The 25,274-nt window shown below is 37.2% G+C and overlaps 1 protein-coding gene across 1 annotated transcript in view; it reads right to left on the bottom strand.

Annotated features, from left to right (window-relative positions):
• LOC149789973 (uncharacterized) overlaps positions 1-25,274 on the bottom strand; it is a 101,360-nt gene that overhangs the window by 42,792 nt on the left and 33,294 nt on the right. Inside the window, exons 3-6 of the mRNA XM_089973149.1 lie at positions 17,607-17,668; positions 13,230-14,018; positions 7,843-8,109; positions 3,740-5,047 (exon numbers count right to left, since the gene is read on the bottom strand). Coding sequence (XP_089829275.1) covers positions 3,740-5,047; positions 7,843-8,109; positions 13,230-14,018; positions 17,607-17,668 — 2,426 coding nt within the window. The remainder of the gene's footprint in view (positions 1-3,739; positions 5,048-7,842; positions 8,110-13,229; positions 14,019-17,606; positions 17,669-25,274) is intronic.

Here is a 25,274-nt window from a genome sequence, read left to right as displayed (position 1 = left end):
ATATAACATCGCTCTATTCGCAACTTTTGTTCAACTATGTGGTGTGTTATTAAGAACAGATTTATTTCCCCTGATGTTTCACAGTTATCTCAACCTTTAGCCTTTTAATACAACTCTTCCAATTAAAGATCAAGTCAGCTATACAAGTTGGTCAAGATAAAGGTACTGTGCAGGCTCAAATCGTTTTTGGCCACTTACCGTTCGCAACCAGAACTCAACAGATTCCTCCTTAGCCCATGTCCAAATGCAATGATAGTCAAGAAACTTATAACATTATATAGAACTAAAGTTATTTTGCTAAACTCAAAACTGGACAGATGGATAGATAGATTGACAGTATCACAATATGATACAATCTTTCAGTCAAGAAGTATATGACTAGGGTATTGTGAACGGCACATGAGATGCCCACCACGTATTTCTATGGGATAACTAAAATCAATGTGCAGTCATTGTGTTCCCTTCTTCGACCACAGTTACCTTGACCTTTGCCCTTTGCCACAAATATGGATAGGCTTCCTCCTTACCTCCTAAATTAAACTATCCAAAGATAGGTCCACATATGTCATGCAGAACTAATGTTGTTGCTAGTAAACCACTTGTCTTCTTGTGGCAGTTACCGTGACCTTTGGCGTTTGACCTCAAAATTAATAGACTTCTTACATACCACTGGTGTCAGTCATCTACAAACCTTGGTTAAGTTAATTGATGTACAAATGTTGTTATTGTGAGGAAACTGTTAAAAGCTTTACAGTCAAAGTGCTTTTCACCATTGACATTTTGAGTTAAACATCACGTTTCTTTCCCATGTCAAGTGCAAGCTATCCACAAAGTTTGGTAACTTGGCAGTTGTTTTTTCTCAAACACATTTAGTAACAGATAAAAGGATGACTGGACAGACAAAAGCTTTATAACCGTGAACAAAGCTTACTGTGAGGAAGCCATATATTTTGTATAAGCCATATTAACCTTGGTGTTTGACACTTTGAAGCGGAAGTCAAGACGATTCTTCCGTATTACATGTCCGAGACAAACACAAAGCGTGGGAACTGTACTGAATGGAGAACTAAAGATATTCTGTGGAAACCATTTCTATTCTTAAAGCTACAAGGCCTTCGAAATTCTCAGCCTATCATCGATATTGTTCTTCGTGCAGGGCAGCCACAAAGTTTGGTGACTGTATATATAGATAACGTGATGTATTCTTCGAAAGCCAAAAATGGTAATCCAATGGAAAGAGAGACAGTCATCCAAAATGTGTTTTTATGAGATAAAATGAGTTCGAACAGTGTAATACTCACCTACCAATATGCTGAACTTCTTGGAAACATGGACCCATGTCCAACCTATATATCATAAATTATTCCTTACTCCTATTAGAAAAGAAGTTTCTAGAACTGATAAAGTAATAGCCCGCATCCTCTTTTGTTTCTTTTTTACTTGGACTCCAATATGTAGAAAATCAAAGAGGGAACCCATGTAATGTTGATAGGTACGTATTACAGTAATCTAATTAGTTTTAAACCTCCTTCCCCTTAAGTACCAATATCGCAGTGCATTTGTTAATTAGGCTTGAAGCTGCTGGTAAAATCGGTACTATGCTTATATAATTCCCTTAAAGTAGGAATGTTTCATGCCATAAGTTGGTACAGTACTGAGCTATGAGTGTGCATTTACAAAAGAGCCCAAACAAAGCCAATTGACTTAATTCTGGTGTGCCAAAGATACAAAACAAAATGAGGAAAAGTTGGTATGAGACCTCCGGAAGACGATTCTCATCACCACATCCCAAGATGAGAATTCGTATAGGTCAGGAACCCCGGCTGGCCGCGTGATCTAAGGCGCTGACCTTTACCGATCACTGCAATCTCGAGTCTCGGGCTCGGGATGGTGTTATTTGAGAAATCTGCCAATTGATTCCAGTGAGTAAGTTGTTCTAACAAGGGATTTACCGGTGTTCTTCATCCACCAGTTAAACTGGCCGACATGTATAGCCTATGTTGCGCTGAGACATGGTATATTAAACCACTAAAAACAAATTAGGCCCAATAAATAGCAATTGTTATAACTTCATGGGTTAAATTCTCTCCAGAACGCCCTTTAAGTGAGAAAATACCTCACGAACAATACCTGGGACAGGAGACTATATTGATATCAATGTCAATCATCCCCATCACAGAGGCGATTCTCAATAGAAAGTGGAGCTACTAAAGGGCGGGCATTTATTGCCAGGAAACCGGTTAGGCAAGGAAGCTAAAGTAAGTCATAAGACCCATTTAACCGGCAACCACCATCTGATACTGAAAAGGAAAGAAGTTCGCGCCTCTTCATCATCATTATTAAGGCGAGCAAAACTGCAGACATAACGAAATATTTAAAGTTGACTCACTCTGCGGAACCTAAGACTTCGACAATGTTCAAACACGCGATAGTGTATCTCTAGATCATCATGTGAGGAAAACCAGTTTCGAAATATTTGAAAAATCAGATAAATATCCGGGACGAAGGCGGTACCTCTGGAAAAGGGATATGCACTTAGTAACATTGATCTAAAAATGGCAAGTTTGAAGGGGGAGAATACGTCGGTTGTTGCGAAGCAGAGACCTCTGTACTCCGACAGCAGGTCTCTACTATGTGATAATCTCATGGGTTTGATAACCAATATGAGGTCCAAGTGATCATTGGGCCACAACGGGAAAGACCAAAATAGAGCTAGCAGAATAAGTTCTGATAGAATCGGTCGCAAAAATTGGAGGGCACACTACAATAGACAATTGCACTGAGGCTGAAGACGTTCACTGCCCAGACCATCTGGTGTGATCTACTAAGCAGGTGACATTTTCTTAACCTAGGAGGGCTTAAACTTCTGCATGAAGCAAAAGAGGATAAATACCTCCTTAATCCTGCGGTACATTACTACTGACTTTTTGACTGATGAAACCAACATGCAGTGACCCAATAACTGTTTCGCATACTTTAGGGACTATAACACTTTCCGCACTTCCAAGTTGTTTAAGTAACTTATCTTATCTGGAGCAAGGTCCCTAAATAACTACACCCTCTTGTTACTCTTGAGCTCCCCAGCCTCAATCGTGCACAACAACATCAATAAAGAGGTGAGGATCAATGTATGGAATGGGAATTTAGTCAAGAAATGGTGCCGTTTGATATCAGGTGGTGGCGGAAATCGGATAACAGTGAGTTACGTGCGTACTGATGACACTTGTTCGGTTCGCACTTCGCCAAATAGAGACAATGCAGCGGGCGCAAGATAACCTTTACCACCGGGACCAAGTCCACAGCGGAGTACAGGGAACCTATGAGGGAAAGGTAAAGTTATGTTAAAAATCCCTAAAAAGTTAATGTAAAATAACACACCAATGTAGCAATGTCAAGAGGTATTAATACTCGAACGAACAAAATAAATAACTGTATTGCTGAAAAACACAGTGAGAAAGCAAGCAGCAAGAGCAATTTTGCCGAGTGAAATAGCACTCGCATGATCAGGGACTTGCGTTCATGATTAAAGAGAAAATAAACAGGATGTGGGGTGTGACGCAGAACCAGGCTATTTTCTAATTCTAGAACCTTCTTTTCTAATAGGAGAAAAGAAACATGTATATTCAATAGTTTGGACATGGTTGTTTATATTATATGGTTTGGAAGTTAAGTGATACAACGTTGTTCAGTTTTCCTTCTAAAATGCAAGTGATGTGTCCTGAAGATGAATGCAGATTACCTTGAACCTCACACAATCTTGCTCCCTCTGCATCAAAGTAGCATTCATCATCTCTCACAAGATCCGTGACTTGTCTGCTGAGATCTGTAACCAAAATGTATATTGCACGACATGTCAGAAATGTCTGGTGCGTAGTGTAAAATACATACTGACCAGCAAAATCCCATATCGCCAACGCTGCATATTCAAACATATTCTTCTTCAGTTTCTCAGCATTCTCATTCACCAACTGAAGGAACTCAATTGTTGCATCACCTTGACTGGTTGCATGTCTCTGATCTGATTGTTTTGGCTGATTGGACATAATATCAACTTCCAGGTCAGTGATGGTGAAGATGGATATATCATCACCATCATTGCAATCATCGTCATCGTTGTAATAATTGTCATCATTGTAATAATTGTCATCGTTGTCATAACCATCATCGTTATAATGACTGTCATCATTGTAATAATTGTCATCATTGTCATAACGGTCATTATCGTCATCATTGTCATAATGGTCATAATTGTCATTATTGTCATAACAGTCATAATCGTTATCATTGTCATAACAGTCATAATCGTTATCATTGTCATAACAGTCATAATCGTTATCATTGTCATAACAGTCATAATCGTTATCATTGTCATAACGGTTATTATCATCATCATTATAATAACTGTCATCATAGTCATAATTGTCATTATAGTCAATGGACAAATCTTCAGGAGTTGTCTCTAAATTGGTAGTTCTATCACCACCGTCATTGTCAACAACGTCATCGTTTTGATAATAGTCATCATTGTAGTCGTGTTCATCATTTTGATATTGGTCATAATCGAGAATGTTGTCATCACGGTCATCATCGGGATCATTTTCATAACGGTCATCATCGGGATCATTGTCAAAACGGTCATCATTTTCATCATTTCCGTAACGGTCATTATCGTCTTCATTGTCATCACGGTCATAATTGTCATCATTGTCATAATGGTCATCACCGTCATCATTGTCATAACGGTCATAATTGTCATCATTGTCATAATGGTCATCACCGTCATCATTGTCATAACGGTCATTATTGTCATCATTATCATAATTGTCAGCACCGTCATCATTGTCATAACGGTCATCGTCATCAACGTTGTAATAACGCTCATCATTGTCGTAATTGTCATCATTTTCAATGGATAGATCTTCAACAGTTGTCCCTCTTTTCTTGATATCTTCTGTGCCTCCATCCTGCTCACCACTTACTTGAGCCCTCTCAGTTTGACCAGTCAAGAGCTTCACGAGACGTTGAAGTCTGTACAACTGATCTGAATCTTGCAAAACAATAGAAGATAACGGTTTAATAGCCAATTAAGGAAAGAAAGGATAAATATTTTCATGGTGACATCACACATATTCATTGTACAATGAGTTTGCTAAAACATGTTTCTTTTACAGTATAACCTAACTGTACAAACATTCATAACGATGCTTATAAAAATAATTAATATACACTTTAGCTGAATGATTTAAATTTGAACTGGCATTTTGATGTCTTTTATGATTACCCTGAGAATAAGTGAACTTCTGTAATGTACCCGAAGTATTACAATATGTGAATATATCCAGTAATGTTGTCTGAAATTAATATAATATTTTATAAGGTGACTGACACTCTACCGGCCATAAGCAATATGAAAGAATTCTGCTAATCAATTTTTCATTCATATTATTATTTTAAAATGCATGCATAGAAATAATCTCAGACAATCTTGAGAGCCTCGAACAAGCCAAATTTAGTTGCTACCTCCGCAAGTTTCCTATACAGACAATGAAAGAATTGTACACAATGTGTAGTTCAATTTTGTGGCACGTGTGCGTCAGATTGTAAATTCATTCCAAATTCATTTCCTTGGCGTTTCTTTTGCATTCCATTCACATTAGCATTTCAGTCTTCTGAACTGATCATTGTCTTTATTCAGAACAAAATGGAAATGCATGGAGAAATGTCATTCCTTTGTTGAGAATGGTAAAAGAGGCAGGCTGCTGCTTTCTTTTCCTGCTAAAGTATTCTTTGCTAAAATATACAAAACAACTCTAGCTATCAATGAATGCAAACAAGCACATTTTATCATACGACAAACCAGTATTGTCAGCGTCATAACATATATAATTTGCAATATATTCTATGTGCCTAACAACAATTTCCACATGCATAAGAACATATGGGCGAACATAATGATTGGTCAAATTTTCCTTTAGAAACGTCTTCCGGTTAAGTCGACATGACTTACCTATTAGGAGGCGTAATGAAGAAACATGCGTCAAGATGGCTGCCATGCCGGCCATATTGACGTCAGAGAGATACCATTTTGGTTTATGATTATCTAGATATCGTAGAAAGTCGTTTGGAAAAAACTATCTAACGAGGAGTAACAATGACAAGATTTTCAAAAAGACAACCATGGAGGTCATTTAGCATATCACATGAGCACACTTTTCGTTAATGAGGCTTCATTTGACGTGAATCTGGCAGCATTTCCAATTAGGACAAACCTGACATCATAAATGACTTCTCGTGAGAACCACATATTAGTACAATCATCCCTCTAGGAATAGCAGTATCAACATGATCAAGATGGCTAATATATTATCTATACTGGATGTCGGAACAGAACCTTTTTTATTGAGGACAAACTAGCTATCATAAGAAGTATTTGGATAAACACCCAGGTCAATATGACCATCCACAATGAGAAGTGTCCAAAAGACGATTGTCAATGTGGCTATTATGGCATCCAAAATGGATCTCTGATCGGACTCATTTTCATCATAAAAAGTCTTCTAGCAAAACCCCATGTCGATATGACTTTCTGTATAGGTTGGTTATTGATAATACTAGTTTCAAGATGGTTTCATGGTTTCTATATTGGATATCAATTTGACACCATTGTTTTAAGGACCATCTAGACATCAAAAGAAGTTTTCTGCTGAGGACCCCAAGTTGACATGACCATCTGTCTAGGATATCAACAAGTTTAACATGGGTGCCATTGTGCTCATATTTTATGTTAGACTAGCAAAGTGTTCATCTAGATGTATACAATGGGTGCAATGAATGTCATATTGTTAGTCTGGCATTGTTTTCATGTAGAAAAAAGAAGATATAAAAAGATACAAGGAGTCGCTCTAAAAAGATTTTCATGATGGCTGTCATGGTGGCCATACTGGATGTGTGATCGTCATGATTTTCAGTAGGACTATACTAGTACGTTTTCTGGTTCACCCACTATGTTGATGAGGCTATCTATTGTGTTAGTGTAGCCTTATAAAAAGATTTCTAATGTGGCAGCCATATTCGATAACATATCGTTACGTTTTTAAATACAAGCCAGACATAATACGTCTTTTGATGACAACTCATTGTGAAATGATAATCTATCTAGCAGGAGTGTCAATATCAGTGTTTAAAGTAGGCTACCATGGCAGCCATATTAGACGTCAGATCAGCAACATATATACTTTGGATCAACTGGACATCATAAGTCTTTTGGTGGAAACCACATATTACTATGATCATTAATTCTGGAGAATTAACTATGAAATGATTTTAAATAAGGACAGAATTGTACCCATGCTAGTTGTCCAAGTGGCACTATTTTCGTATGGGAGCAGGTAGGTTGTGCTCAATTTTTATGTGAAGATTCCTGGGATGGACAGATTGGAGTACAAACATAAGACAGGGATAGATATATGGAGGCAGGAACAGAATGTAGATGTCCCTGCTGCCAGTAATGGGTATATAAGAATTACTACACATCTCATAGTATAATACATATCACTGGCAACCACCACACCCATCCTACCTAGATGGATTGGTCTTCTTGAGGATATATAGTTTAAGGTACAGACATGAAAGAAGGATAGATATATGGATGGAGTGATAGATATAACCAAATCAAAATGCGCATGCTGCAATTAGTTGCTGGATAAACGTTACTACACATATAGCAGCACCATACATTTCATGGACGGCAGAGTAAATGGTCTCTATTTACATCTCATTATGACCTGAGTCGTCTCTACTTCTGTAAATTAATTAACCCCTATGAGATAATCAAAAACATACCTTCTTGCTGTAGTAGCCATTCCCCAGTGTCCAAAGAGACTTTGCAACAATGTTTATATACATCAATCCCCTCTGTACTTTTCCTTTCACATAAATTAACTTTCTGTTCAAGAAGGCGTTTTGTCAGCGTTGTCTTCCCAACTCCATATTGACCGACAATCATGACTCTGATGTTGTAAATCTTCTCCTTTCCATTTTGTAGAGCCTCTTTGTACAACTGAAGTGATTTCTCATCCATACGAAGGATCTCCGCGGGGATGATAGGTGCTGGAGACAGAGATTCATCAAAGAATCAAACGAAAATGGTGTGGTTGTTTAAAAATAAAGCATATTAATAGAAAAACACGTTTGATATATCTTATATTCTAACTGATCCATATTGACTCTGATATTAATTTCGTTCTTTTGCTTTAATCAGTTTTTGCGCTTTTAAAAATGTCACATTTTAAAAGAATATGAATTTCGATGTTTCATTTACAAAGCATAACAATTATAATTATCTCTAATTTCTTCCAAACCTTGTCTATCACTGAAACTGATCATTGTGAGTGCAACCTTTTGTCGAGATGCAGGTGCATTTGGTGTAACGTCTTTGTATAGTTTTCTGTAAAGTTTGCAGAGTGTAATGTGTTTGTTAATCATATATGTTCTTATTCTATGTACAGACTCCTAAGATACTTATTATTACTTACAATGTATACTATGAAAACTCTGTTGTTTACAAAACTATATACAGCACACCATGTAAGACACCTATTGGATGCATGGTTTACCGTATCTGCAGTGATTGGTTGAATTGTGTCACATGGTGTCCTGGGACTTTTCCTAACACAACATCATCGCTTCCTATGTACATGTATGGCAATAAAGTATCAACATTTGTAATAGAGACCTGAGACCCCACTTACCCATAAAGTGCAAAGCATGAGTATTTATTAACAAAAGAAACGTTGAGAATCAATATTTTTCTACCGCCGTCGAGTGTGAGGCTTTTAATGGACAAACTATGTGAAAATATATAGCTGTCTGCTGAGGAGGAGGAGATAAGTCCATTGCCGCTTTGTGTTTTGAGTTGCGGCTGTACCTACATTAACGCAAATACAGCGTCCTATTTTGCTATAACGTTTAGTGTGACTTTCCACTCTAAAATCATTTTACAATATGCATCGAACTCCGCCAAGCATTATTACGGTCTTCTTGTGGAGTCATCTTCCTTCTTCTATATTTTTCGGTGGTAAATGTGGTTTTATATTCCTTGGGCTGATACTCCTCACGAGGGATTAAATCTAACATTACAAGGTCAAAGCCAACTTCAGCGTGTTTGGCTATTAGGAGAGTAAAAGAAAGATTGGACACTGAGATTCCTATAAGGCCAATCTTGGTATGACTCATCATGTCTTATCAATGAGGAAACAAACTCGAACCATTTCTGTCCCCTACCCCGCGCGCTTGGTGTAAAGAGAACCAACAGTAATAACCCAAGGAAAAAAGACAAAAACCAGTAGCTTACTGTTAGATTTCCAAACCTCATTAGTAACGATGTCATTGAGCCAGGCATCACAAAGCTGACCTTCAGTATTGCTTCGGCAGGTTGTAAAGGAGGTCTAATTGATGCCAACAGCACATACGTCAAAAGCCTCAGTAGGTAAAATGTTTGCATGAAGTATATTACAAGGATCGATAGTGCCGATGATCGGTATGTCTTTAAAGGATCGCTTATGCATGGAAAAGAGCCCACTAAGGCCGACTCTCAGATTACATACACGACAACTCTGCTGCTATGCATTTCATTGCTGGGTAATTCTGTTGCTGACATTTCGCCGATATGAACTTTGTGCTGCATGATATCAAGCTACTAAATGATCACTTTACATACTCACACCTGAGCTGACGTTTAACTAATACGATAAGTGATCTCGATCACCAAATAAAAGGCGAACTACATCAGGGGAAACCTTTGGAGTTCGATTCCGCAGACATCGCACACATGATTCGGCATCAGCAATTGATTGCTACGCAATCCCAGGAAGGTGCTGAACATGCTTGGCAGTACATGGAGTATGTATACAGAACCCAGTCACACCAATGAAGCCAATAGCCATGCTCTTTCAGGCCGTAGCACAAGGAGCTGATTTCGCATGTAATAATGAATATTGCTAAATTCCACTTATCGACAAGATGTTGGCGACGAAAGACGGCGTCCCGAAAATGATTTACGAGCATGGGCAGTAGTACTAGGCTTTAAAAATAATGAATAAGGTATCTATAACAAACGTGGAGCTGTCCTCCATTGATGTCGGTCCATATTTCCAAAACCACTTTGCCTTTGACATCGATATGAGTTCAACTTAAGACGAAAATACTCCACTGGTCAGGTAGACGCATCACAAGCCTGTGTGGATGCGTAATGCTGCTAATCAAAAAGACGATCCAGAAGGCAGGCATGTTGAACATATGTTTATACATCACGACTTACTCGCAGCCCATCAACACAATGGCTGATTGTGCCAGTCGCCTTGTAGCCAACTCAAGTTCCCTGATAACGTACAGCCGCTGTGTCATATCTAACATATCTGAGACTGTCACGCATTTACACGCGAACTCATTGAATTTAAGTGCTAATCCGTCTGCTCAAATAAATGGCTTAAGATAGGCCATGGGCACACGGAATTGCGGAAGTTTCTAACCTACCATAATAGCCATTATCTGAATGTTCTGCTTTCTGCATTCCTTAAACATTCTGAGGAAACCGCTACTATCCTTCTACTCGAATAATGTCCCTTTCTTTTCGTAATCCGGAAATAAGCAAACGACCCTTACTAAGCTCGCCTATGTTAGCGGAGATTCCGACATCAACTTGTGGGTAATAACGGAAAATTGCAACATTTTTTCCCATGATTTTCGCGAGCAAATCTCAGTAATTGCACTTGACTACTGAACAAACGAAGATTCGTTGACGGACACGCTGAGAGAAAACGATCACTGAGGTGTTGCATCAAGCTGAGGGCCGTAAGTTCCTTAAAATAATGAAAGTTTTAGCAAGCTCGATTGGCGAACAGGCCGACGTGTTCCTAATGTTCCAGAGCGTGCAATGGTGATGTCTAGATTGTCATTTACGTCACCAATTTACTGCCTAGGTCTACGTGATGCTTAGAGTCGGGCAATCCCTGAACCATACCCAAAACGAAATAGTTGTCATGGCAGAAGCTGTGTGTGACTTTTATGTTGATGAGCTACAATATATGATGGCAGCTAAACCCTAAAACAAACATAACCCACACAAGTTCAACTGAAATAGATGAAATAATAGTACGTAATAACGATAATCCGCCTGAACTATTGGGTCATGTTGCGGCGAAATAATGCATAGGCCAGCCTCTTGGGGGCCCACTTGGAAATGGGTGAGGAAATAGAAGAGAAAATATAACAGTAATTGGTGTACTTGAAGTTCGGTTTTCAATATCATCGTCATTCGCATCTATGAACTTTGCTAATGTGCATTCTGAGACTATCGTAGAGCATCAGGTTTCGATAATGAACAACTTATCTTTCCTTTCTCGCAGGCAGGAAACTAGCTTATTGCTTTCAGCGACCTTACTCTTCTTTCTTCCACTAAATCAAACTTTAAGCTGCTCAGCCAGCTCTTTGTTGACCTCAGCGATGTACTCTTTGTTGCATCCGTCGCTCTTTTTTTCGAGATCTGGGGAGACGACACACTTAAAGCACCCAGTTGGTGGACTATACATCAACACCCAGCCTTCGAGTTTGATGGCGACACGGTAGTTTATTTGGCTGATTCTCTTCTTGCTGGTGTAGGCTAGGCACTTTGAGTAACCATCCAAATACCTCCACATATGTCCTTGTTGGCCAAGACAAATAATACCCTAATAGTTTGGTTCCACCAGGCACTGCGACCAATATCGAATGTCTCAAACCCCACTAAATGCAATACTTACCTCATCAAGCTTGTACTCTTTGATGCGCCTTTGTATGGTGGCATTAGCTTAAACGACCAACTGCATGATCTCATCAATGCGGTGGCGTAGGTCCTAAAATATGCAAAAATCTTGACGATGGCGGGATCGACTTCATTAGATCAGACGTTCTGTTAGCCTTGTGAGGCATTATCCATGTGCGTGGTCAACACATGAGACTAAACTTCTGGCCGCCAAATTTTCTGAACTCTTTCTAGTGACGCCCTCTTAAATATGCGCCATGGCATTGCGAAATGTCAAAACGTCTGTTTGAACCCGTGCCTTTGAGGCATTGTGGCGCGGTAACGTCTGCTCTAGTTAAAGCTTTACAAACGTTGGCAATGAATGTTATTCAGTCCTGCGCCTGGGATACCGAACAAGCGGAAACTGGTTATGGATCTGCCAAACTAAAAGCAACAAGGTCGTTGGGTCGTAATTTTGACACTCTGAAGTACATTGCACGCTCCAGTACTACCTCATCAAGACAATTGATTTAATAGTCCGAGTCTGTTTTTCCTGCGCCCTCGACTTCTCTCCATTACAAACAGTATCCTTTCATAGGTACAGTATATGCGACTTCACGGTACACGACATGTGAAACTTTCTCTAAATATGTTCGCTACCATTCCTTTATTGCTGCATTAGCTTTCTGAATATCACATCCATTCAGGGTAGTTTTAATCAGCATCATACAAGATATAACTATTTTGAATTCAAGTGAATATTGATCCCTTTTTCGCCAATTACAGATCTCTCCTGCAAACGTTACAATTTTGGTGAATTGTGCCAACATGTTCATCTTTAAGAGACACATAATACATAAGTAGTTTCCTATTTTCATATGTTCAGGCTACATTTCACACCACATATAACGCTGCTTACTGGAAGCTTTACGATAGTATGTTTAATTATACTTATTCCTTACATTAACACTACAAATCGTCCCAAAAGCTACATGTTCTAAAATCAATGTTAAAGTAAGCGAACATTTCAAGGCGAATTCAAGCCATATGTGTTATAAATGTAAACCGGACTGAATATTGCGTGTTATGATGTCACAATAAAATCAACAAGTCGTGGCAAATATGTGTCCTACTATGCACATTTAATGATCCTTGACCGAGCAGCCATTGTTAAAGTCCATAGCGACTCCTAACCTTTGTCTTGATGTTCTACAATCTTGGTTTACTTAGTGCAAAACTTGATATTGAATTCATTTAATAAAGTCGCCTGTCCATCTCTAATTTGAAGAAAAATGTACTAAAAGAAAAGGAAACTAAATAAGTATTTCCATTTTGATTTTCTTTTAAATTTAATTATATTTAACATTGTTAGAATTTGTTTGTATTGATAATAAAGTTGTAATTCTGAAATGTGCAAGTTTGACGTCAATAGAGTAAGAAAATGGATTACCTTGCTGATGTTCAGGTGCACATCGAGTGATTACATCACTTCCATAGCTTGTGACGTATAGAATTTCTTGGTGGTGGTTCCAGAATATTGTCTCGGGATACAGTGGTATTCCCTCCCTGTATATAGACACTAGCTCACCTCTATCTGTCAGATGATGAATACAGGGAGTGAATAAACTCGAGTTACAAACAAATATAAATCCATTTGTATCCAAAGTTATACCGCTGGGATTAGTGAGGTCCTCGTGTTTGTATATAAATTTCTGTATACTGGGATTGTGAATATCATATGCATATACGCCAGTTGTATGGGAGTCATAACGACCAGCATCACACGAGATATAAATCATGTCATGTCTTGTGGTCAAGTAACTCTCGTCTCCGTTACAGATTTCGTGAACAGTGTCAAGAAATCCTTCAGTAAGGGACACGATACTCCAGCATATTTTGTCTTGTTTCTTACCACAGACAATAACTTTATCCATGAATTTCACTACTCCAGCATATAAATCAAAGGCTGGCTTTACTGATAATGTCCTGACCCTTGTTATGGCACCCGTGTCACCTGTACATTCTACAGACATGATTTCTATGTTATCCCATAGAATAACACATATTTCAGTGTCGTTAATAAGACAGATATCACGGGGCTCTGACTCCAGTTTGTCTGATGTTGCCAGCAATTTCCCATCATGGAGTCTATGAAGCCGGACATTGCAAGCATTGACGTTTGCGAGTATTATATTGTCTCCAGATACCACAATACTTCTGTAGTAGAGGTCAAGGTAGGCTGTGGGGAAAATGATAAATATCGATACATGTTCATTTTCAGGATATTAATACAACTTTGAAATGGATACTGTTATTAAAATAAAAAATTACTTGTACACGTCTACATTGAATGCACTTAATGTTTCTGACTTGAAACGGTACTCCACTGTCATGACTTAAACAAGCTCTACACACATCATAACTGTCATGTCATTCCAGTTGTTTACATCAATTATTTTTAATGTATTATTATTATTAGGAGTAGTAATAGTAGTATTGTAAGAAGACTTTGCAGCATGTGTCACATGTAACCATTAAGCACATTATTTCGTTTCTGTAAGGTACCTTTGTAAACTTAAGATATCAAATGTACCTTACATTTAGTTTGTTCATTTCAATACTAGTGACCGGTGTCCAGAATAAGTAACGAGTGTTGTGCCGGGTTCTCTGTGGTAACAAGTGCTCTCTCTTTGTCTCTCTCTCTCTCTATCATTTTCACTAATGCATTTCTGTTAGTACATTTCTTTGTCAGTCTCGATCACCCTATCAGATTAAGCTATATGTCTGTAGACTTTAATGCTCTAATTCACTCAATACATTTAATTGATGCTGTCCTTCCTTAAGAACGGTTATATCTCTGTACCTGGCTAGAGGAGATAAACCATATGCAGCAAACCAGAGAAAACGACTACATGTCTAAACGAGAAAATGCAAATTGCGGATTCCTGCTCTCTCTTGTTTCAAATACAAAATACGTGTATGTTTATCTTACTCTAAAGGAAACCTTAATCTTTGGCGAAGTAAAGTCGGTCAAATGTTTTTTTGTTTTTTTTATAGCTGCACTTTTAACAGGATTCATTTTGATTAAATTTGTTCTGATAGTTCAGCAAAAGTTTGTGTTTGTAAACATAATTTGCACAATCATAGTGTTATCTATTTTTAACTTTTATTGTACACTTGACTTTTGTCGGTAATTGAGGGTATGAGTTTGGGCCTTACTGAGATTTGCATTCATTGTCTAGCCTTGTTTAAAAATATTTGAACGTTATAGGGGCGACATTTTGACCCAAGTTGTTTTTTTTCGCTTGTGCTGTCATGAAAATTATTGCACTAAATGACCAGAAATGTCTCAAATGAAAGACAATTACTACTTTTAAATGATATACGTCGCCGTGTCTAGCCATTAAGGTGGATTATATCAACTTAGCTAGGCACAATAGGTGGAGTTAAATCTCGGTACGCACGTTGCTCATGAAAAGTTATTCTACCGGCCAAGGGACCTGTGTCCTATGACGTCAAGCAAACAAATTATATTAGCGCGTTGCAGGATGTTATTGCAACTACACTACTGTCATTCAGTCGAATCACTAAACGATAATAATATAAACATGTTTCTGGCTGCTAAGAACTAACAAATGTGCCTATCGTTTGACACTATATTTCTAAAGATGACTGACATATTGAAATCAATATTTCGGTACAAATTATTATCATGTCGAATATACTTGTGAAAGTGAACTCTACCTGTAATATGATAGTCACTGAAGAAACTGCCATAATGTTCTCCTCAAAGATATTGTTATCAGATTGGAAATTGATCCTATACTTAATAAATAACACACAAATATTAAAAGGTTATCCTAAAATGATAACTTTATTATCAATAGACAAAACTAAATGATACTAAGATTGATGAACATGTGACATAACACAGATATAGTAAAAAGAGTTTTTATAAAATTGCAAAGTTTAATAAACAAGATTGAATCAACTTTATAATTATTTTTAATATAAAGCTTGCTAAACAAAAATTAATTAGCGTTCTGCTGAAAATAGTTTATGTTTACATCAAGCGAAGCAGTCGGACCACATAGCAGGAGTACTGCTTTGGATAGCCATTGCTGTCGGATAACTTGTCAGCACCGCTACCTTGTTTACTTGTCATCATGCAGTAGGGCTAATGCAAATTGCATTCAATATTTGATTGCGTACCATAGACATTCAGTCAGAAAACACGAAGAACTATGTCATTTTGATTAGGTTCTTTTGAAAAGCTAGGAATGGTGTACAGTCCAACCCCACTGCATCTACTCTTTTTATAGCTTTCTAAATAATGAAAAAAATTAAATACGTATTAATGTGTCAGCAAAACAAATATGTCGCAATAAATGACTAATCTATTACATACCATCCTTTTTGTCTTCCAGTTCCAGAGTCCCATTTTCAACCATACGGCCAACATCTTCTGCTTGTTCTGATGTGGCCATTGTGTCGTTTCAAAATACTGTGGTTAAACTACATATTGACTCTAAGTAGTCAAGGTTTCAGCCTAACACGCTGCATTTGTTAGGAGTGGGCTGCAAAAGGCAGAGAGCAATATTCTAGACAATATTCATGCTCATGTACCGAACGATTATTGCATTTATAAATAGATGTTGAGATATCAGATGTTTTGCTAAAAATAAGTCTCAAATGTCGCAAGTAAATATGTCCCTTTAATCACTAATAAATAATGTATTAAAAGTATGTTAATGAACCATATGGTGATGGTTTGCATTCAAAATTAGAGCGAAAATTCAACTAGTATTGATAAGAGAATACTCTGATTGACTTTCTATGATTATTGAGGCGTCCAGATGGCTTGGAAAATGTTTGCTCTGGATTTTAAAGGAAATACCTAATTATAGCCATTATATTGGTTGAAAACAAAAATTATTTTGAGAAAAAATGAAAACAATATCCTGGATCTATAGAAACTCACGAGCCCCCGCCCGCTTCGAACATTACTGCTGGCTATAAAACATTCCATTCGTACTCTTAGTTAAATACTTTTAGTGGTGATTTAGTGACATTTTTCGGCATTTGGGATGAATAGTTATTGATATTTTTGTGTGTGTTTGACTTTTCAATAACGTCAAACTCGTCTGCAAATTATACCACATTATCGTTGGTGATGTGCACCAGAAAGAAGTCCTTTCCGTATAAACCAACCTTATGTTGTCGCCATACTGCGGATTGATTATTTCAAAATATTCGGCACGGACACGCCAACATTTGCCTAGATTTCTTCCTGTGTGTAGAAAATAGTGCACCCTCGAATATATTTCGTGATTCGGTCGCCTGGTCTGCAATCTTCATGCAAAGTTTGGCTAATTCACTTTTCTCCATGGTTTTCCCAAACAAAGCATTGCTCATGAGTTTCAAAAAGTCCTTTTCATGATCATTTGTGGCAGTGATTAGCAGATCTGAATTGATCTGAATGTAATGTTCCATCCACGCCATGACAAACTGGGCGCAGACATTTGACTTTGCACATGCATCTCGAACCGTAGATACAACTGTAGCTTTTGTACGTGGAGAACATAGTTGAGATTCGAGCACAGATTCGGAATAAGCTTGATGCATTAAATGAACCCAAATCGTTCACGAGTTCACTCTGGTATGGGGACAATTAGTCTTGGAACACCAACATGGATTTTGTAATTGGTTGAAAATCATTGAAGTCGCGGTTGATACCCAATAGGATATTCCATGTCATTGTTGCTGTCGAACTCGCGTTTGTTCTCGTGTACGTCTACGTGCATTTGTTGTACCTATGCTAACTTACCTCCGGACATATCTTGCATCATCTCCCATCCAATGCTGATAAATTGTTTCCATGTACATGATCTAATTTTTTGGGAGAGCATGGTCGTATTGATATAGGCGTAAGCTTCTCACGTCAGCAAAACGATGAGGTACCATGGAAATTCTGTTGCAGATACCACAAGCCTGTACAAAACATGGTGCTCTCACGGAGAGCCTCAAGGATATCCACGTGAAGCAACACCTCGAGATGCAAATACAATTCCTCTTTGCCACCTAGATTTCGATAATAAAACGCTGACCAGACATTGTTCGACTGCGCGTAGTTTGTAGCGGAAATGCCCTCGTCCAGTTAATCATGTAATTGTAGTGAGGAGATTCCTTCGCGGATGAGGCAATTTATCCTTCAAGTACATCGGTGGTAGCACCACCATATCGGCGAGTAATCGTAACACCACTGTGGACTCCAGTCGCAATAGTGTTTTTTTTTTCCAGGCTTTAATTGAGAAAATGCAGGCAATAAAATGCGACATGCATTGTTTCCATGTTTTTGTGACAGAAATTTATTACCGTGTTCTATTACTTTGAGATCGCTTGCATAATCACGTGACCATCATATCAGCGTAGGTTATGAAGCACAGCAAAAATTATTATTTAGCCTGGGTAAATTCAAAGCTGTAGATTGCATGCTCTGTGTGCTGCTCATCTGTACGCGCCAGTGATGAAACATTATTCGCAAACCGAGGTGTCAGAGCCGTTGCTAACGAATGGACCCTCGACGATCTAACATGGCTGTTGTCAGATTGTCGGATTGATTTCGATGTAATCTCGAGAGATTTAATAGACACATCGACCGAATCATTCCACTATATAAAATTGGTTCCTTAGGTGCTTCATCGTATCTAACGACAGTGTAGCGAAATCCGCATGTGAATGTTTGGCAGATTGCGCTTTATTTAATTGAACCGCAATTGGCGAAGCTTCCTCTGACGATTTCCGGTCACTTATAGGAACGTTCAAGCAATAAAAGTCACGCCTGTCAAGCAACTGTTGATTTCTGAATATATGGAGACAACGTCGATACGGAAACGTTCTTCAATAGTGCTTGATGTGCTGGTACGCTATCCTGGACAGAATTTTATCTACACATAATGGTAACTGGCGTCTGAACCGTCCATGCTGCGCAGCAAGAACAGATCAACAATATTCCGCCAGCGTTCATGTTGCGATTGTCGAATAAGCTGTAATCTGCAGTTCAAAGTGAACACATCAAGTGCGATACTAGGATGAGTTCTTACAAAACAGTTTATGCCGGTAACCTATACATGGAATGTTATGTTCGCAAATTTTCGTTCAACCATATGTTGTTTGTATTGTTGAGGTTGGTCTCCGAAACTCTCCGAAATTCAATTTGAATGATGTCGTAATGTTGCAATTCTGGTTTCAGGGTGAATTGCAGAACAGTTAATTGTGAAAATTTCGAGATTTCAGAAAATGTATTATCGTGAATGAAGTATTCATTTTGAGAATAAAAATCTTACTCTCAAAATAACTCTTTGAAATGTACTAGTTTCCTAGCATTTGTGCACAAAATGATGTTTAAAGATTTTCATAGGATAACATCTTTCTCATAATTTACAAATATTCAGATTCATTGACAAATACATACAATTTTCCACAACGTTAGTATAATGGTCATGATAAGAGTATCAAAGTTTGGATTTTATATGTTTAATTATTTTACGCGATTAAAAGTATAGAAAATCAAATACAACAGCAAAATTTTAACTGGGTGAAGAGATTCGTCAGTGGTGATTTCCTATCAAAACGTGCTTTATTCTTTTCGAAATTGTGACCAATTTTAATTTTGCTATCGTATGTTAAGCTCAATGAGGATTTATTGCAAATACAGTATGAAGTTTCCTTGCAACATTTGACAAACAATCCAAAGTATGACCCGGAAAGGAAAACAATAATACATTTTATACTAATAGTCAAAATTGTATACATGTTTTACACCAATGTTATAACGATCGCATGCATAAAAAAATTGTATTTAAATGTATGACAACCTTTAAGGTTCTAATGAACGTTAAATGGCAGACAACCTACGGTACATGCCAGCAATGAGCCCCGTCCCTCCCCCTCCACACTTCCCGGTAAGTGTATCGTTTATGACTATATTGAATATAGATACTATGAGACCAAAGTGCAGCCTCTGCTACTACTTTATACATTGGCTAGTAATGACCGTAAGGAAACATTGAAATCCATATTTCGTGATAAACAATATAATTGTATTTGCCAGTATCCAGAATACCGAAATACCATCCACACACATGACATATAAAAAAAAGTTTATGGAGCCACGGACTGAACTAATTCATGTATTAAAATAAAAGAGACAGTCAAAAAATATTTAAGTGTATGTCTGAAAGAAACTTTATTTGCCCACATTATAAATATAAGTGCTGTGTGAAGAATATAAAGAAGTGCATAATACAATACAGGTTTTTTTAATTAAGTTTTACTTAAATTCTACAATTCATTGTAATACATACTTAGATATTGATGTTCTTGTTATATGTGACATCAAAATCCAACTAAAGTGATACATTTGCTAACTTAAAAGACTCTCAGATTACAATGGAACATCTTGTTCACTACCTGTCATAAATTCGAAATAATCCTATAGAGTTAAATTGTGAACATATTGTCAATATGTTGATTATAACCAAATTTATGCTGTACGTATGTGTTTGACAGCTTCTTTCTCTCATAGTTTTCATCTATTATCGAACGTATTAAAATTTTTATTATTTGTTTTCGCTACTCAATGATCTCGGAAAATTAATTGTATTTTGATATTTAAATTCTCCGCTAAACCACATTTATGAGAGGGAAACGTTAGCAACCTACCATACTTCGACAAATAGGAAGGGTTCGCGTTTGCCACACTGTGTGAAGCACGCGATATGATACGATTGGGAATAAATTGTTTCCTGGCAAGATTATCATGAAGGTCAGTTGGTAAATATAAGGAACATTGGACCGTAAATAGTAGATCTTAAAAGGAACTACTTCACGCACTCCGACCTTCCTGATGTTTTACTTATATAAAATATTTCTTTCTAAAAACTACACTATTTAAGTATTAAAATTCAATTTAATGATAGAATTATGAAATTTTTGATTAATTAAATAATTTGCATTAACATTTATGAATGCTTTGCAGACATTAATTTGGATGTATGTTTTCTCGCCGTCAGATAATTTTACCCCTCCCCAAATTATATTACCTCCTATAACCATGTTTCATTAATTAAACAATTCACAGCTAAACTCATGAACACATTGCAGAAATTATTTTAGATGTATGTTTTCTTACCGGCAGATAATTTACCCCTCCCCTACATTTATTACATCCTATTAGCATATGATATGGACAATCTGAACACTACAAATCAGTCTATGAATTACCTTTTGCCTTTGTTGTCGCAGGAAAATAGGATCATCAATCATATATTACCAAGTCCGTAATGACACCAACTGTGTCTAACATTTATATTAAATAGACGTTGTCCTCTGACTGAAGAGCGATGTGCACCTGCTACCTGCTCTAAACAAACAGCTTTTGATTTGCTACAACCGAAACTGAAGTCATATTTGAACAGGTCCAATCTTTATCTAAATGACATTTCAAACATGATATCTAAATTAATGGACTAAGCACTTTAGCCGTGGCGATACAAACTAGGGTCATGCTTGCTATGTACATTGTAACTAGTTTCAGATTGTTAGATAAATAGTATTTTGCAAGTAATTTTGTTAAATATATACAAGCAAATAAATACAAAAATCCTGAACGTAATGAATCTACATTACCGGTGGTTATCGAATAATCATACAACAAAGTCAACACCCACTAGCCCGAGGCTTCACTTATGAAACTTAATCCCGAAACCGTTTTAGCAATAAACTCAAACATGGTGAAATCCTCCTCAATAAAGATAGTAATTAGGGATGCGTGTATGCCAATGTAATTCGTCAATCAAAAGGATTTATTACAGTGACGAAATTACAGAACATTCTATCATCTCTAATTCTATTTCAGATGCAGCTATAATTCATTCTGAGCATGATGAATGCACGTCTTTATTCATGCAATGTTACTATAATTTGTCCTTGAATACTGTGGGGACAGTGTGTTTACATGGATTATACTGATTGATTTCCTTGCATGTTCCACGACGATTGTGTTACTGGTAATATGCTAGCAGTAATTTATTCCATTAAGCGTAGTTACATGTGAGAGATTTTTTACTTGGGTTGTTATTCAACATTGCATGCCACAACATGCCTTGCATTCTTCTAAGAACACGACTATTTCAAGCACAGAACACAAAAATCAGACATACTTTAAAGAACATTCATAACATTGTAAGGCATTTAGAGAAATGTAGGAAGATTGTACTTCGATATCAGGTTCTCGCCTTTGATCTTTGAAATATGAATTTAACCATCGATACAGAAAGGGCAGTTATCTTTTTCAGATTGCTAATGTCATGAAGTTTTCAATTGGTACGTGAGCTTTCCTCTTAAAGTATCCACGGTACTACAGCTGTTAAAGGTTAAGAGAAGTTCAGTTCAATTTATTTTAGTTCGAGTTCCTTGGACCTCCCCCTTCCCATACTGGATATCAATATGTTAACTGTTTTGATGGCTTGTGTCAAACTAGGTAACTCTCCAACTTCTGGCTTCAACTTAAGTTGAGAAATCTAGGAGGAAACTCGGAACAAATTTATCTTTCTGTATGAAAGGTCAGTCCAACACAAAATACTAAGTTGTATGCATTCTTTCAGTCGCATTATCCGCACAGGCTTATGGAGCTATAATGATGAAGAAAGTCTGATTTTCTCTTTTTGACATATAATTGCATACTGCATGTACAATGGAGCACTACCAAAGAGCATTTGTGTTTGTATACTGTGGTGTTTAGAATCGTTAGTATTTTTCTACTCGAAGAAATGTGGATATAATATTTACATGAGTGGATGTTCAACTTATCTCGAATAATGTCATCTACAGATATAAAGAGTCATTTCGTTCTAATGTCAGTTATCATATTGATAGACTTATTGTGCAATATATCGGAGAATTCCATGCAAATATGATCGGTTTAAGGCATATGAATAATACAACCGCCTGATAAAATCAACTTCTCATAAATGAAAGCCAACCATCGTACACATTCAGGTGCTTTACGATGCTAAACGTAGTACATGCTAGTCACTAAAGACTGAACCACAAACCATGTGATAAGAAACCCATGAATTGCGTTGTACATGAAGATTACAACATTATTCGTGTTGCTCAAAACGATTTCTCTTACAATCCACCCAATTGTTTTCGCCAAGCCTCTATGTAATAGGTCAGGTGGAAAGAAGTTTTATTTATTTATTTATCGTATCTTTTGGTAATAACTAGCTTGAGGTACGTCGAGATATCATTCCTTCATAGCGTGGTAAATTGACATGAAACGCACAAAACAACGTCATGTCAGTGAGCAGTCTACTTAAGTACTAGAACATCGTCAGCTGTACAGCTGATCAGGGTGGAAGAGGTACCAGCTATATAGCTGACCATAAAAGCTGACCATAACAGCTGTAACGCTGACCATAGCAGCCATAGAGCTGAATGAACAGTGTGTTGCTGGCTGATTAGCAGCTGATCGGGCGTTGCTGACCGATGGTGGCTGCTGATTGCTAGATTGACCGAGACATTGAATGGTGCCCGATGCCTACCTGTACTTTTGATTGCATGATTGATCAGTGTGACTGGTAGCCACGTATGCTAATGCCGGAGTGTTTTGTGTAACTCCATACATGTAATCTTTTAGCCGTAGGTTAATTTTGGGGTCTGTTATACCCAGTGTTTTGGGATAGTAAAGATATTTTGTAAGATATCCGTCTCATCGTTTTATCATTTTATTATTTGAGTAGAGTACACCATTTTTCACTATTCTGGTCAATACATCATTTTATTATGTAAAAGTAAAGTACATCAATTTTACTATTTGAGTAAAACCCATCATTATTTTCGTCGTGTGAAACGTACCTTAGTCTGCTACGTATTTTAGTCTCCAAAGGTTGAAGCGTCAGACATTTCGCCTTTCAATAATTGTTTGCATCAGAGTTCTTATTAGATCACTACCGTCCTGAACTGACTCTGCTAACAAAACGATCGGTAGATCAATGTCAAGTTTGAACTCAACCGTGTTATGCATTTGAGTAAATACTTTAGATGATCGGACCGACCATTTCATTTTAGGCAGGGTCTAACTTTTTTAAAACAATTACATTGTCCCCAAATAGCTTGAAATCATAATTGGGATAAGATTTGAAGAAAACTAAATCATATCAATTTTACTCATTATGATAGTTGAAAACTTACGGATAAAATATCATGTTTCGAAGAAACATTATAAGCTCCCTTCTCAAACTACAAAGATTAAATGGTCTGTCTCTGACGTCATCATGTCATTCCAGTAACATCTCAGACGCCGACTAGATCTGAATTCCTGAAACTGTAAAACCGATTATAAAGCAAATTGATACTTACAGAATTTTTATAAACCCCTTAAAATGTAAGCTTCCCGAATTATATGTCCTGTCCTCTCCCTTGCTAGGAATGTACTTGAGAAATCCGGTAGTTGCTCGCTGCTATCAATAAACCCAACAATGAATACAGAGAAAAGGACATTTCAAGCGAACTCAAATCACTTTTGTAGCTTTACATATGCTTTCTTGATATGATTGCTTAAGCAAAATGAAGATAGCTAAAATAAAATGAGAGAATGGAATGAATAACGTTCAAAGTATCACTTCAAAGTCAGATGTTTGCATAATGTATTCCAGTTTATTTATTTGAAATCAGTAACCATATTCGTTGCAGGTAGTATACGATGGCACATGGGGAACAAGAGGAATCCTATTTGAACTAGGTTTTATGGATTATAGCCACAAGACTGGAAATCTTATGTTAACAAATTTGTATGGCTGACTGGAAACTAATGTGAAAACGTAGATTTAATATATGTCATACATGGAGTGAAAGACGAAACAAAGGTGTTGATATACACATACACAACCTACTTATTCACTATCATACATGGAGCGAAAGAAAAGAAAAACGCAGGGGTGATTACACACATACATAACACGTTTGTTTATTTGAATATCTCAACCATATTTTAGATACAATACAACCAGCTTGGTTAGGAGCACCCTTGATTAATTCAAAACTTTGTGCTGCCTAGATCGATGAGTTCCAAACAAATTGCAGGTCGAGAAAGAAATAATTAAACCAAATTAAGGGGCTTTATGACGAAAGTATTGAACAGGAAGCGTTAAAATAACAAATAACACATTGTAGCACATTCTCAGTAATAAACTGAGCTCGCTTTGAAAGTCTGTCTGAGGAATAACAAATCCAGTGCATGGACTTAAACACAAACAAACGCAAAAGCTCCTCATCCACTCAAGCAGCTGGTCAATAAAAAGAAATGGAAACCGCTACAGTCTTGAACGACATATTTATATCTTCGATAAGTTCGCCAATGAATTCGAAAAATGTATCACGGACGATTCAAAATGGTTGGTTGATAGAACCGCATCACTCTACTTCAACA

Source organism: Sinohyriopsis cumingii, chromosome 10 (assembly GCF_028554795.1).
Source record: "Sinohyriopsis cumingii isolate HCF-2022 chromosome 10, ASM2855479v2, whole genome shotgun sequence".
Taxonomy (NCBI): Eukaryota; Metazoa; Mollusca; class Bivalvia; order Unionida; family Unionidae; genus Sinohyriopsis; species Sinohyriopsis cumingii.
Note: the sequence above shows the minus strand (reverse complement) of the source record. Positions and strands in the feature narration are given on the sequence as shown.